Below are 13,968 nucleotides of genomic sequence, written 5' to 3'. Positions count from 1 at the left end.
CCACAATGGGGGGAAGGGAGGCGGGGGGACAAGGCGCTTCACTGGGAGGAGCAGAAGGCGCTCACAGAGGGCGAGGGACTGACCCCCCGGGGCCCTGGTCAGCTCAGGTCAGCGGGTCTGCAAGCGAGGACATGCCCTGGGGATCCACCTTCACCGGTGGAGACCACAGACCAGAGTCACGGCTGGGTCAAGGGCCATTCGGGGCACAAGGGCCGGACACTTTGGTGGAGGACTTGGCCACCTGCCGGCCAGCGTGACCCGGAGGGATCAAAGGCTTGGAGGCCTGGATGATGCAACGGAGCCCTGGGCTGAGAGTCCTGTTTGCTCTGGTCCTGGGCGCCAGCAACCACATGCTGGACCGTGGCCAGCGCTCAGCCAGGTGGTCAGGTCGCCCCAGCCCAGCTCACGGCCCTTGGGGCCCCCGTGGTCATACCCGGGCCGCGCTGGCATCCCACCGCCTGGACGCTGGACCCAGGGTCAGTCGGGATGTCCCCGCGACGGCCCCTGGGCAGGGCTCGGCCCTGCAGACTGTCTATCGGGAGGACCCGGGCCCCCCAAACCGGCCAGGCAGCGCTGTCTGCGCAAGGGGTCTGGAGCCGGGCGATGCAGGGGTTGGGGCGGGGCAGGTCTGGGAGGCGGTCCCCTCCCCCTCGGGGACTGGGTGTTCCCGGCATCCAGCCGGGCCTTTGAGGAAACGCCTGCAGCTCCCGCGGGCAGAGCGAGCTAACCGAGCGAGCAGCCCGGAGTCCCCGCTGGACTCCGCGGTCAGGGAGCGCAGCGCGCACGCGGCGTCCCCCGGGGAGACACACGGGCAGACTCCCGAGGTGAGGCGGGGGTCCCGGCAGGTCTGCGCGCCCGGGCCCCGGGCCCTGGGCAGTGGACTGCGCTGCGGCAGGGGCTGGAGGGCCGGGACCTCCCGGGGGAAGGGAGGCGTCCACCCGGCGTCTCCACGAGGAAGGAGAGTCCCTCCGGGCGGGAGCGCGGAGCCCGACGGAGCCCGGACTGCGGCTCGCGGGGCGCGGTGACAAGCCCATCACGTGTCCTGAGCCGGTGCTGACGCTGTGCGGGCCGGGGCCACTGGGCGAGGACAGCTGATGGCCCAGGTCTCCTGTCCTGACGTTGAGGGGGTAGGGCCACGGACCGGTCGGAGTGGATGAGCACGTTGGGAGCCCAGAAGTGCTTGCTGGACCCAGTGAGGGTTTCAGGGGGCTGGCGAGTTTGGGGGATGCAGTGAGCGTTTCCAACAGCTGCAAGTTTGGGGGACACAGTGAGCTTTTCAGGGAGCTGGTGATTTTAGGGGACCCAGTGAATGTTTCAGGGGGCCAGCGAGTGTCTGGCGGACCCCGTGAGCCTTTCAGGGGGCTGGTGATTTTAGGGGACCCAGTGAATGTTTCAGGGGGCCGGCGAGTGTCTGGCAGACCCGGTGAGCCTTTCAGGGGGCTGGTGATTTTAGGGGACCCAGTGAATGTTTCAGGGGGCCGGCAAGTGTCTGGCAGACCCGGTGAGCCTTTCAGGGGGCTGGTGATTTTAGGGGACCCAGTGAATGTTTCAGGGGGCTGGCGAGTGTCTGGCGGGCCCGGTGAGCTTTTCAGGGGGCTGGTGAGTTTGGGGATTCAGTGAGTGTCTCAGGGGGCCAGCGAGTTTGGGGTACCCATTGAGCCTTTCAGGGGGCCGACGAGAATCTGAGGGACCCAGTGAGCCTTTCAGGGGGCCAGTGAGAATCTGAGGGACCCGGTGAGCATTTCAGGGGGCTGGTGAGTTTGGGGATTCAATGAGTGTCTCAGGGGGCCAGCGAGTATCTGAGGGACCTGGTGAGCCTTTCAGGGGGCTGGTGAGTGGGGATCCAGTGAGCCTTTCAGGGGGCTGGTGAGTATCTGCGGGACCCGGTGAGGCTTTCAGGGGGCTGGTGAGTTTGCCGGCCTGAGCAAAGGTCTAGGAGCCTGGCGCTTGTGAAGCCTGCTGACCACTCAGGGGGCCAGGTGAGCAGGATGACAGGAACGGCTGTGTGCTGGGTTCGCCGGCCCTGCATTGCTCCATCCGTTCATTCACCTGAGAACTATGTCCGGGGCGCTCGTGTGCCCGTCCCACCCGCAGACGTGCGTGCGATCACACGGGGCCTCCCCCGTGTGTCCCCGGGGCCCGCGGAGGCGGAACCTGCCCTCGCAGGCACGCACCCCACACGCTCACCTGAGTGGCCCGAGGACGCAGAGGGCGCGGCAGACGCAGATGAGAAAGTGCCCCGCAGAGCAGAGGCCTTCAGGGCGGGCAGGTGCACCCCGCTTGCTCCCTGGGCTGCTGTCCGAGGCCTCAAGGCTGGGTGGCCCTACTGCCGAGTGCTCCCGAATCTGCACTTGGGAACCACACAGCTGGAGCTCGCAGCCGAGGGAGAGCGGGTAGGGGACCACACGTGTGTGCCTGGGAGACAGGAAAGTGTCCTGCAAGCGCAGGCGTGGTGTCCACAGTGGATGGGACATTCGCCCTCCCTTCACAGTGAAGCCAGCACCGTCTCAGGCCAGCGCAAACGGGAGGGTGAAGGGCCTGTGACACAGTGACCCGGATTCTGATGGAACAGGGGTCCAGGGGTGTGGAGACAGGAAGGCTCAGGACTGGGCAGGAGACCTGTGTTATGGGGAGACGGGGACAGGACACCCAGCACACAGACCCGTGTTATGGGGAGACGGGGACAGGACACCCAGCGGGCAGACCTGTGTTATGGGGAGACGGGGACAGGACACCCAGCAGACAGACCCGTGTTATGGGGAGATGGGGACAGGACACCCAGTGGGCAGGAGACCTGTGTTATGGGGAGACGGGGACAAGACACCCAGCAGACAGACCCGTGTTATGGGGAGACGGGGACAGGACACCCAGCGGGCAGACCTGTGTTATGGGGAGACGGGGACAGGACACCCAGCAGACAGACCCGTGTTATGGGGAGACGGGGACAGGACACCCAGCGGGCAGACCCGTGTTATGGGGAGACGGGGACAGGACACCCAGCGGGCAGACCCGTGTTATGGGGAGACGGGGACAGGACACCCAGCGGGCAGACCTGTGTTACGGGGGAGGTGGTCTCTGTGAGGGGCAGACAGACACACACCCACAGGTGTCCCCAGGATGGTGACACAGACACGCCAAAGGAGCCTACGAGATGGGGCACACACGCCCACAGGTGCTCCCCAGGGCCGTGCTGGGGGTTCTGACATACTGTTTTGCTGTGTGTTCTACTTGCATCTTGTTGAAGCCGATGAAAATCACATTCAGATTAGAAAGACTTTTATTGTGAAGGGTTAGCGTCAAGAGCAAAGGGGGTGATTACAGGAGGATAAGAGTCCTGCAGGGAGAAGGACTGCTACTCTGGAGAGGGGATGATTGCATAGAGGTAGGACTTGACTTGTGCAAGGGGCAGTATTACGGTAGAGAGGTGACTAATATGATGGAGGGGAGACACAATACATGGGGCTATGACCATGTAGGGGGATGTTCCTGCGGAGAAAGCCGCTCAGTCGTCTCTGACTCCATACAGGCCATGGGATTCTCCAGGCCACGATACTGGAGGGGGTAGCCTTTCCCTTCTCCAGCGGGTCTTCCCCACCCAGGGATGGAATCCAGGTCTCCTGCATTGCAGGGGGGGACTATGACAACAGAAGGGGACTGTTACTACAGAGAGGGGGCCTTAAGAATAGGGACAAGCCCTGTCTGTGGACAGCAGTAAACACAAGAATAAAGGCCCAGGCACGTGTGTGCCATGAAAGGAGTCCTGATGGCACGTGGACCACAGGCCCTGACTCGGGAGGAGCCCTGAGGGGAGGCCTCTGCCCCGGCAGGAACAGTGGCAGCAGCTGGGGCTGGGCAGGCGGAACCAGCGGGCCGCAGGCTCATGTTCTGACTGGTCCTGGGGATGACCAGGTCGGCCCCGACGGACGATCCCGGGGAGGGACTGGTCTGTGTGGCCGGGTCAGGGGAGTGAGGATCTGAGTCTACAGGGAGGGGTCTTCGCAGAAACTGTTTCCAGGACATGCGGGGTGAGGGTGGGGCTTCCTGGACCCCCAGGTCACCTTCAACACAACGCAGAGGGCTCTGTCCCCTCTCCCCGGTGGGAAGACCAGGCACAGGGGCCCGGGAGCGAGGTCAGAGGCCAGGCAGGTGGCCGAGTCTGCAGCCGCCACTCAAGTCCGGGTCCGTGTCTCCAGGTGATTGTTTTAAATCGTCTCCTGGCATCAGGGATGGCCGCGCTTGGCCCCACGTGGGTAAAGACTCTAGTGTTTTCACTCCTCTGTACCCGCCCTGTCAGGACACCCACCCATAACAGGAGAGAGGGGACACTCAGACCCTGACCGGAAGCACTCCCAGCTTCTTAGCTGCTCAGGTGGGTGCTTCATCCCGGGAGCCTGTCCAGTCACTTTTTACTGCAGCAACACCCACCCGATGGAGAGAGCGCCTCTGGGGCGCGAATGGGGTGTGAGCTGAAGCTCCATCCCCGTCGAGTGGGAGCCCCGACCCTGGAGACCCCGCAGGCTCAACCGGGCCCCTCAGAGGAGGGGGCTGGTGCAGAGCGCGAGGGTGGGGGGCCCTCTGGAGGGGGTCGCCAGCTCCAGCCGCAGAGAGAACAGACTTGAGGGCTGGGGTCTGTCTCTTGGCCGCTGTCCCCCCTCCCTTGCGCCCCCTCAAACCCTCACTTCAGCGCCCGTGTCTCTCTTCGCGTCTCCGTCCAACTCTCCGTGTCTGTCTGTCTCTAGAGCTCGTCTCCCCTCTCCAGCACCCCATCCTCCTTTCTCTTGGAGACAAGGCCGCCGGTTCCCCTTTCTCAGAGCCACGCCTCCGCGCCGCCAGCACCGCGCCTTCTGCGCGTCCTGTTTTAACCCCCACAGAGCCCCGTTTCCTCCCCCAGACCGCCCAGGCTCGGCCCCCGATGGGCGGGCGGGTGAGCTCGCCCGGCTCCTTCCGCGGCCTGCCCTGCGCCTCCAAGGCGAACGCGGACTGGATGTCGGCGCTGAGCTCTCGGCTCTGGGACGTGCCCCTGCACCAGCTCTCCATCCCAGGTGAGGCCCCGCGGGCTCGGCTCGGCGGGCAGGCGGCCGCGAGATGGTCCCGGGTGTGCGAAGCCTCAGTGCTAAACATGCCACATGCAGGCACACACACGTGCACACTACACACCAAACACGCGCGCATACGCACACATACACGCGAACACACACGCACATACAGATGCGTGTACACACACATACACACACCAGCACCTTCCCTTCTGCGTCCACTTCATCCTCATTCAACCCGGAAGGAACGTGAAGCCCCGAGAGCCTGCCTTCGGGACACATGCCAGCCCTGGTGGGGGCGGGGAGGATGTCGTGCTTTCTCAGCCACTGTCCTAGTCCCGGGGACCCCTGGGAACTTCGCACCCACGTTTTCCATCAGAGGTCCTGCAGCAAGCACCTTCTGCACTTGAGCCCCGAGGGCCCAAAGTTTAAGGTGTCCACCCGCCCCCAGACGACTCGGTAAAGTGGTACCGGAACTAGCTACTTAAAATGAGGAACCTCCGACTCCAGCCAGTTAGGTCGCAAAGTGCTGCAAAGCTCAGCCGTGGGCAGGCATCTGGACCTGGGGATGCCCGGCGGTGCCCAGGCAGGCGGGCACTTCCAGGGCGACACCGCTGTGCTCAGGCCATCGGAGGGGCGGCCCGCGGCCACCACGGCCCGGGCGGGCAGGGTCCCCGCCGGCCAGCACCAGCCTGCTCCCCTCCCAAGGTGCAGACGCGTCCCGTTCTCCACCCGCACTCCTCTGGCCACGCGGACTCCGGGCCCTGCCCTGGCCTCGACCCTGGGCCCTGCCCGCTGGGGGCGCACACGGACAAACAGGAAGGGCCGCTTCCTACGGAGGGCAGCTTCAGACTCCTCCTCGCCTCGCCCTCTCCGCGGCGATGCCGGCCACCCCACCCTCCCCGGGAGGGGGCCCACACGGCCCTTCCCTGCGGGTGTGGAGCAGGCAGGGAAGCAGACCCCGGCTCTCCGCCCTTCCGCTGCTTCCCCGCGGGCAAGGAGGGGGCGTCTGGGTCTTCAGGCAGCCTCCACCCAAGAGGGCCCGGCCGCTGTCCTCACACAGAACTCCTGAGGCCCTGCCCCAGGCCGGTCACCACTCACCTGCTTCTGTCTTTGCAAATGTGCCTGTTCTGGACATCTCTTATAAATGGACACAGAAAACGTGTCCTTCTCTGCTTCTCTCACTGACCATCGTGCGTTCAAGGTCCATCCACGATGTAGCCTCTGTCAGAGCTTCACTCCTTTTCATGATGAGTCACACACCACCGTGTGCAAGGACCCCATGCTGAGAACCCACCTATCCAGCCACCCACCCACCCACTCTTCTATCCATCCACTCATCCCTCCATCTAACCACATACCCACCCACCCACTCATCTATCCGTCCATCCACCCACTCACCATCCATCCATCCATCCACCCATCCACTCATCCACCCATTCATCCATCCCTTCCTCTATCCATCCATCCATCCACTCATCCATAACATCATTAAACCAAATTATATTGTGAACTTGTAAATCCTCCTTCCCATCCCTTGACTCTGAGAATAAATTTTTTTTAAAAAAAAGCTGGGGGGCGGGGGGAGAAATAAAACTTGCCCAAACCTATGTTCAGAGATGGAAGGGAAGGATTTCTGGATCATCCCCAGGTGACTGCTAAGCTGTGAATCTCTCCACAGTGTCTGTGAAACAGACCGCACAGATTTAAAAGCAAAAAGAATAGATGAAACCACACATGACCCACAACACCGCATCATAAAGAGCCTGAAAGTACTATGAACAACTTCAAAGTACTTGTAACTAGAGAGGGTCTGTCTGTGCTCACTCATGTCACTCTCTGTGACCCCATGGACTGCACCCGCCAGGCTCCTCCATCCGTGGGGTTCTCCAGGCAAGAATCCTGGAGTGGGTTGCCATTCCCTCCTCCAGGGGATCTTCCCGACCCAGGAATCGCCCCTGCGTCTTTTATGCCTCCTGCACTGGCAGGCAGGTTCTTTACCACGGCCCACCTGGGAAGCAACCAACCATAAAATCAAAAGCCACCTTAAGCCTTTCCTGTCCAAAAACAGGACTCCTTAAACAAACTGCTCTTCACTTTCTCACATCTGCAGAGGCCCCACTGCGAAACAGGATTTGGTTCCCAGGTCTGGTGGATATGACTTTCAGGATTCCCCATGCCCTGTGGCGCTATATCTGTGCGTCCCGAGGGCGGCTGGGGGCACAGAGGACAGGCTCGGGGGTGACGGGTCCCCCCGCCTGGTTTGCCCGCAGGGAGCCACGACACGATGACCTACTGCCTGAACAAGAAGTCGCCCATCTCCAGCAAGGAGCCGAGGCTGCTGCAGCTCCTGGGCAAAGCGCTGCCGTGCATCACCCTGCCCGTGGTGCTGAAGTGGTCCACCACCCAGGTGAGGGTCTGCGGGCACGCCCAGGCCCCGGCGCAGCTCCAGCCCCCGGTGTCACCCACGGGCCGGCGTCCTCATCCCTGCTGGGGAAACGGGATTGAGAACAAACCCGCTGCAAAGCACAATTGCTGTTTAGTCACTCAAGTCGCATCTGCCTCTCTGGGACCCTATGGACTGCAGCCCGCCAGGCTCCTCTGTCCATAGGATTCTCCAGGCAAGGATACTGGAGTGGGTGGCCATGCCCTCCTCCAGGGGATCTTCCTGACCCAGAGAGCCTCCCAGAAAGGTAGCAAAGGACACAGCTTTACTGTGGACCAGCCTGAAGCCAAAGGGGGACGCATGGACTAAGAGCATCACAGGCTGAAGTCAGAGAGGCTGGGGGAGCTGGGAGGGGGAGGGGGAGCTGGGAGGGGGAGGGGGAGCTGGGAGGGGAGGGGAGGGGAGGGGAGGGGAGGGGAGGGAGGGAGGGAGGGGGGGGAGGGGGGGGGGGGGGGGGGGGGGGAGGGGAGGGTCCCTCCCTTTGTGCAGCTGAGCTGACAGGACAGCTCCTTCCTGCTCCCAGATAAGCAATAGCTGAGTTCCCACATCCTCTGAGGTGGGTTTGTGTTTGCAGCCCGACACCCACTCCAGGGAGGCCTCCTCGGTGGCTCAGATGGTAGAGAATCTGCCTGCAATGCAGGAAGCGCAGGTTTGATCCCTGGGTGGGGAAGATCCCCTGGAGCAGGAAATGGCCACCCACTCCAGGATTCTTGCCTGGAGAATCCCAGGGACGGAGCGCCTGGCCGGCTGCAGTCCGTGGGGTCACAGAGAATCAGACGACTGAGAACGCAGGCAGGCACTCACCCCCTTCCCCTGCAGTGCTCCTCCGGGGTGGATCGGGGTTTAGGGGTGGGGAGAAGCCAGGTGGGCCGCAGTCATCATGCAGGATGGAGAAGGGTCGGTGGCGGGGCCCTGTCTGTGAGGAGGGGGCACCAACTCACAGCGGTCCTGTCGCCAGCACGCGCGTCAGCCAGGGGGCGGATGGTGCGGGGCAGAGAACCCACCTGGGCCCAGGGGCCCACCTGGGGGGCAGACGGCCCCTGCCCTCCTGTACCCCACCTGGGGGGCTCCCAGGCTGGTCCTCCCCAGAGGACCAGAGGCTGTCAAGCACACCTCTTGCCTCATGTAATTGCTATCTCTTGCCTCCTGTAATTGCTTCCTCCTGGGAGGTCCCCAGTTGCTGGAATCCTGCTCGGGGGACCTGAGGGGTGGAGAGCCCAGGCTGGAATGTGGGCAAACCTCATTCCTGCTCGGGTCAGGCACCTGCAGCCCCGCCGGCAGAGCTCACATCCAGAGGGGTGGGTCCACCAGAGCCCAGGAGGCCTGCGGAGCTCGGGGCCCTCGGTCCTGAGGGTCCCTTGGTGCTGGGGTCCCTCCGTCCGGGGGACCTGGGTGCTGGGGTCTCAAGTGCTATGACTGCCGGGGGGTCCTGGGGTGTGGGCAGGGGGCAGGGTGGGGTCTTTGTGGGGGGTATTGAAGGTCAGTGGCTGCAGCAGCCCTTGACTTAATCCTTTTAGAGGCAGATGGCAAGTGCCCTTGTGTAGCTGACAATATTCATATTAATCTTTGCTTTTTCTTTTATTTTGGATTGGATGGGGGGGGGGTTGTGATTTTCTTTCCCACTTTTTTATCCTTGTATTTTTTTCTTTTTCCATTATGACTCCGTGCAGAAAACACAGTACCGTTTTCTGCTACTAGTTTATGTCAGTATTAGTTTTTAGTTTTTCTTTTATTTTGGATAAAGGGAGACTATCGCTTTCTTTCCTTTTTAATCCTTAGATATTTGTCTTTTTCCATTATGACTCCATGCAGAGAACACAGTACCATTTTCTGCTACTAGTTTATGTTAATATTAGTTTTTACTTTTTATTTTGGATAGAGGGAGACTATCGCTTTCTTTCCTTTTTAATCCTTAGATATTTGTCTTTTTCCATAATGACTCTGTGTAGAGAACATACTACCATTTTCTGCTACTAATTTATGTTAATATTAGTCTTTGCTTCTTTTCTAACAGAGAGCATCTGTCATTTTCTTTCCAATTTTTTATCCTTATGTTTTTCTTTTTCCGTTATGACTCCATGTAGAGGACATGGTACATTTTCTGCTACTAATTTATATTAGGGTTTCCCTGGTGGCTCAGCTAATGAAGAATCTGCCTGCAATGCGGGAGACATGGGTTCGATCCCAGGGCTGGGAAGATCCCCTGGAGAAGGGAATGGCAGGTCACTGGAGAACCCCATGGACAGAGGGGTCTGCGGGCTACAGTCCATGGGATTAGAGTTGGACGTGACTGAGCAACTTTCACTTTTCATTTGTCTTGCTGTTATTGTTTGCTTTTTCCTCTTATTCATGTGGCGGGCTGAGGTTTCTCCCTTTCCTTCTCCCCTGATCCCTCCCTGCCTTTCCTAGTGCTTCTCTGGGGTTGGGGCAGACCTCTGCTGGTCCTGTGTGTCCTCACGTCCAAGGGTCCAGCTGGGGTGCTGCGGAGCCTGGGCTACTTCCGCCCAGGGACTGCCCGGGAGGAGGGTGAGGCTGGACCCTGCAGGGACCACCCCACCCAAGACCACGGTCTGGGCCCGGGCTCTGCTCCACGTGACCAGTGACCCTGGAGACCCCGTCCCCAGAAGCAGGGCCTGAGCCCAGCGGCAGCAGCACAGCTGACCTTACGGTGGACGACGCGGCCCCCAGCTGGGCGTCCTCTGCAAGGGCCCAGCCCCCGACGAGCCGGGGCGGGGCCGCCCTGTGCCAGGCGCAGCTGACCGACCTGTGTGTGCAGGTGCTTAGCGTCGCGGAGCAGCTGGATGCCGGCGTGAGGTACCTGGACCTGCGGATCGCGCACGTGGAGGGCGGCTCTGAGAGGAACCTGCACTTCGTCCACATGGTGTACACGACGGCCCTCGTGGAGGTGCGGGCGCGGTGCGGGCCGGGGCGCCAGCCGGGGACAGCCACGGGCGGTCCAGGCAGCAGGAGCTGACCTGTAAGGGCAAGCCGGGGCCCCCGGGGTGGGAGACGCCGGCCCCTAGGGGGCGGACACGCGGCCACCCCAGGTGGGAGACGCCGGCCCCTAGGGGGCGGACACGCGGCCATTCAGACAGACACACATCCACCCCAGGTGGAAGACGCTGACCTCTAGGGGGCGGACACGTGGCTATTCAGACAGACACACGTCCACCCCAGGTGGGAGATGCTGATCCCTAAGGGGACAGACACACGTCCACCCCGGGTGGGAGACGCCAGCTCCAAGGGGGGCGGACACACGGCCACCCCAGGTGGAAGACACTGACCCCTAAGGGGGCGGACAGGCGGACACTCAGACAGACACATGTCCACCCCGGGTGGGAGATGATGACCCATAAGGGGACAGACACACGCCTGCTCAGACAGACACACGTCCACTCCAGGCAGGAGAGGGCTGACCTCTGGCCATGAGTCACTCAGAATTCCCGACCAGCGTGCGTTTGTTTCTGAACTCAGACCTGTAGCCTTGGCCGCTGGGGCGTCTCCCGGAGTTTGGCTAAACCGGGTCCCCGGCGCGTCTTCCTGTGTCCAGTCCATTCTCTCGGCTGTCAAGTCACGCCATGTCTCATTCCGCCCGCGGCCCCCGGTGCCCCCACCACAGACCCCAGCGACCCTCGGGGTCTGCGGGCGCCATCCCTGGGCCTCACTGTGCACGCACCCTGCTGGCCCGGCACGCTCCCTGCTGTGCACACCTCACACGATTCTGTGAGCACTGCTCCCTGCTGCCGTGCGCGCACACACATGCGTGTGCACCCGTACCTACAGGAGCGTGTGCACACGCCCACACACAACCAAGACTCCCCGCTGCCACTCGGGGAGGCTGGGTCCCTTGGGAGCGGGCGCCATGCTCTGTGTGTGTCAGGACCCCTGACCGTCTGCGGAGCGGTCGGCCGGGGGAAGCCCACCCACGCCTCTCAGCACAAGGCCCTTCTCCCCACCCCCGCCCAGGACACGCTCACGGAGATCTCGGAGTGGCTGGAGAACCACCCGCGGGAGGCGGTTGTCCTGGCCTGCAGGAACTTCGAGGGCATGACGGAGGGCCTGCACGACTACCTGGTGGGCTGCATCAAGAACATCTTCGGGGACAAGCTGTGTCCCCGCGGGGTGAGCAGGGGCCGCGGGCTCCCCATGCGCTCAGCGGCGGGGGCGGTGGGAGCGCCAGGCTGCACTGTAATCAGACTGTCCACTCGCTGCCTGAGGCTGATTCAGGCACCAGGTGACGGCGCTCAGGGAACCCCAGTAATCCACCCACCGCTGTCTGCACTCAAACACGCCAGGAACCAGCCCATCACTGGTCACAGGCACCCCCAATAATCCACCCTGCCCGGTCTCCACTCAGACACCCCCAAAATCCATCAGTCACTCCTCAAGATGCCCTAGTAACCCGCCTGCCATTTCCTATCAGAAACCCCAATAATCCACCCACCTCTTTCCATTCAGGAACCCCAATAATCCGCCCATCACTGCCTGACAACCAAGTAATCTACCCACCAATGTCTCCACTCAAACACCCCCAAAATCTACCAATCACTGCTCAAGACACCCCAATAACCCACCCATCACCATCTCCAGACACCCCAGTGATCTACCCACCAGTGTCTCTACTCAGACACGCCAATAATCCACCACGAGTGTCTCTTCTCACAGAGACCCTGATAATCAGTCCATCACTGCTCATAGACACCCCAATAATGCACACATCACTGTAGCTTCTCGCACACCCCCAATAACTGACACACTGTGTCACAAGGCAGCCCAACAACCCCTGTGCACACGTCTCACGGGCACCCGGATGATCCCCCCCAGGAGGTGCCGACTCTGCGTCAGCTGTGGTCACGGGGCCAGCAGGTCATCCTGTCGTATGAGGACGAGGCGTCCGTGAGCCGGCACGCGGAACTGTGGCCCGCGATTCCCTACTGGTGGGGGAACAAGGTGAAGCCCCGGGACCTCATCCACTACCTGGAGCACATGAAGAGCTGCGGCCGCCCAGGTAAATGCCCGCCTTGCACCGGGACGCCTGGTCACACGCGTGTCCTAGGGTAAGGGGCTGGCTTTGTGTTCAAGTGGAGAAATGGAACAGGACATGTTAGGGGATGTTAGGGCGTGGACGTCCTCGGGGACGTCACTCTGTCCGCCACAGGGGCTCAGGATGTAGACAGGATGTGGACATCTGGGCGGACATTACTGTGTCCACCACACGGGGCGAGGATGTGGACATCTTTGGGGTCACTCTCCAGCCCGCCCGCCCTCTGTAACAGGAGAACTTCATGAGTCAACACCGCTGTCAGCCCCTGCTGTCTGGACTTTGGTCTCTGTCGGACATCTGAAGCTCTGACCGCTGCAGAGGCCAGAGTCTGGGTGGGGTGACAGCATGGGCAGGTGACACCATGGGTTAGTGGTCACATGGACAGGTGATGGCATGGGCGGGTGACCGCATGGGTTACTGGTCACATGGGCGGGTGACCGCATGGGTTACTGGTCACATGGGCGGGTGACCCCATGGGTTACTGGTCACATGGGCGGGTGACCCCATGGGTTACTGGTCACATGGGCGGGTGATTGCATGGGTTACTGGTCACATGGGCGGGTGACCGCATGGGTTACTGGTCACATGGGCGGGTGACCCCATGGGTTACTGGTCACATGGGCGGGTGACCCCATGGGTTACTGGTCACATGGGCGGGTGATTGCATGGGTTACTGGTCACATGGGCGGGTGACCGCATGGGTTACTGGTCACATGGGCGGGTGACCCCATGGGTTACTGGTCACATGGGCGGGTGACCCCATGGGTTACTGGTCACATGGGCGGGTGATTGCATGGGTTACTGGTCACATGGGCGGGTGACCGCATGGGTTACTGGTCACATGGGCGGGTGACCCCATGGGTTACTGGTCACATGGGCGGGTGACCCCATGGGTTACTGGTCACATGGGCGGGGACCAGCTCCCTGTTGTTCTACTTGCAATTTTCAGTTTTTCCCTTAAATAACTGAAACATTTCTTAAGCACAAGCTTTGGCGTAGGTAAGACTTAGGTTAGAAATTCAGCTCTACCACTTAGTAGCTATATGAGTTCAGGCAAATTATTCATCTTCTCCATGTTTCTCATCCATCAAATGGACATAACATTACCTACCTCAAGAGGTATTTATTTATTGATCAAATAAAAATACAGATAAAGAACCTAGTACAGTGACTAACGGGTTATAATTCTCAATAAATGGAAGTGGTGATGATGATATGCTGGGAGCTAAAATATGTATCTGCTATACCTTCCACCTTGGAGAAAATACATTCGGAAAGACAAAAATCAGAATATACAATGTTAAATATCAGTATAATTGATGTTTTTTGTAATAATGCAAACAACGTCAAAGGCCAAGAAAAGATTGAAGGTTTTAGATTAAATGACGTCCACTTGCTGTCAGCTTTACTGTTCCCTGATTTTAAATGAGATGGACAGGTGA

The 13,968-nt window shown here is 60.7% G+C and overlaps 1 protein-coding gene across 1 annotated transcript; it reads left to right on the top strand.

The window, feature by feature from the left end:
- Positions 1–4,616: 4,616 nt before the first annotated feature.
- On the top strand, positions 4,617–12,876 carry LOC122435153 (PI-PLC X domain-containing protein 1-like). The gene is made up of 5 exons (XM_043459103.1): positions 4,617–5,042; positions 7,310–7,446; positions 10,259–10,387; positions 11,449–11,604; positions 12,307–12,876. The coding sequence occupies exons 1-5, from the start codon at positions 4,913–4,915 to the stop codon at positions 12,541–12,543; spliced, it is 789 nt and encodes a 262-aa protein (XP_043315038.1). The 5' UTR covers positions 4,617–4,912; the 3' UTR covers positions 12,544–12,876.
- The last annotated feature ends 1,092 nt before the right edge of the window (positions 12,877–13,968 follow it).

Source organism: Cervus canadensis, chromosome 2 (genome assembly GCF_019320065.1).
Source record: "Cervus canadensis isolate Bull #8, Minnesota chromosome 2, ASM1932006v1, whole genome shotgun sequence".
Lineage (NCBI taxonomy): Eukaryota > Metazoa > Chordata > Mammalia > Artiodactyla > Cervidae > Cervus > Cervus canadensis.
Note: the sequence above shows the minus strand (reverse complement) of the source record. Positions and strands in the feature narration are given on the sequence as shown.

What these genes read in the sequence shown, in the direction of transcription:
- LOC122435153 (XM_043459103.1), top strand. Translation starts at nt 4,913, where the DNA reads ATGGGCGGGCGGGTGAGCTCGCCCGGCTCCTTCCGCGGCCTGCCCTGC. An exon ending in GCACCAGCTCTCCATCCCAG is followed by an intron (nt 5,043 to 7,309) that starts GTGAGGCCCCGC and finishes GTTTGCCCGCAG; the next exon opens with GGAGCCACGACACGATGACC. An exon ending in TGAAGTGGTCCACCACCCAG is followed by an intron (nt 7,447 to 10,258) that starts GTGAGGGTCTGC and finishes CTGTGTGTGCAG; the next exon opens with GTGCTTAGCGTCGCGGAGCA.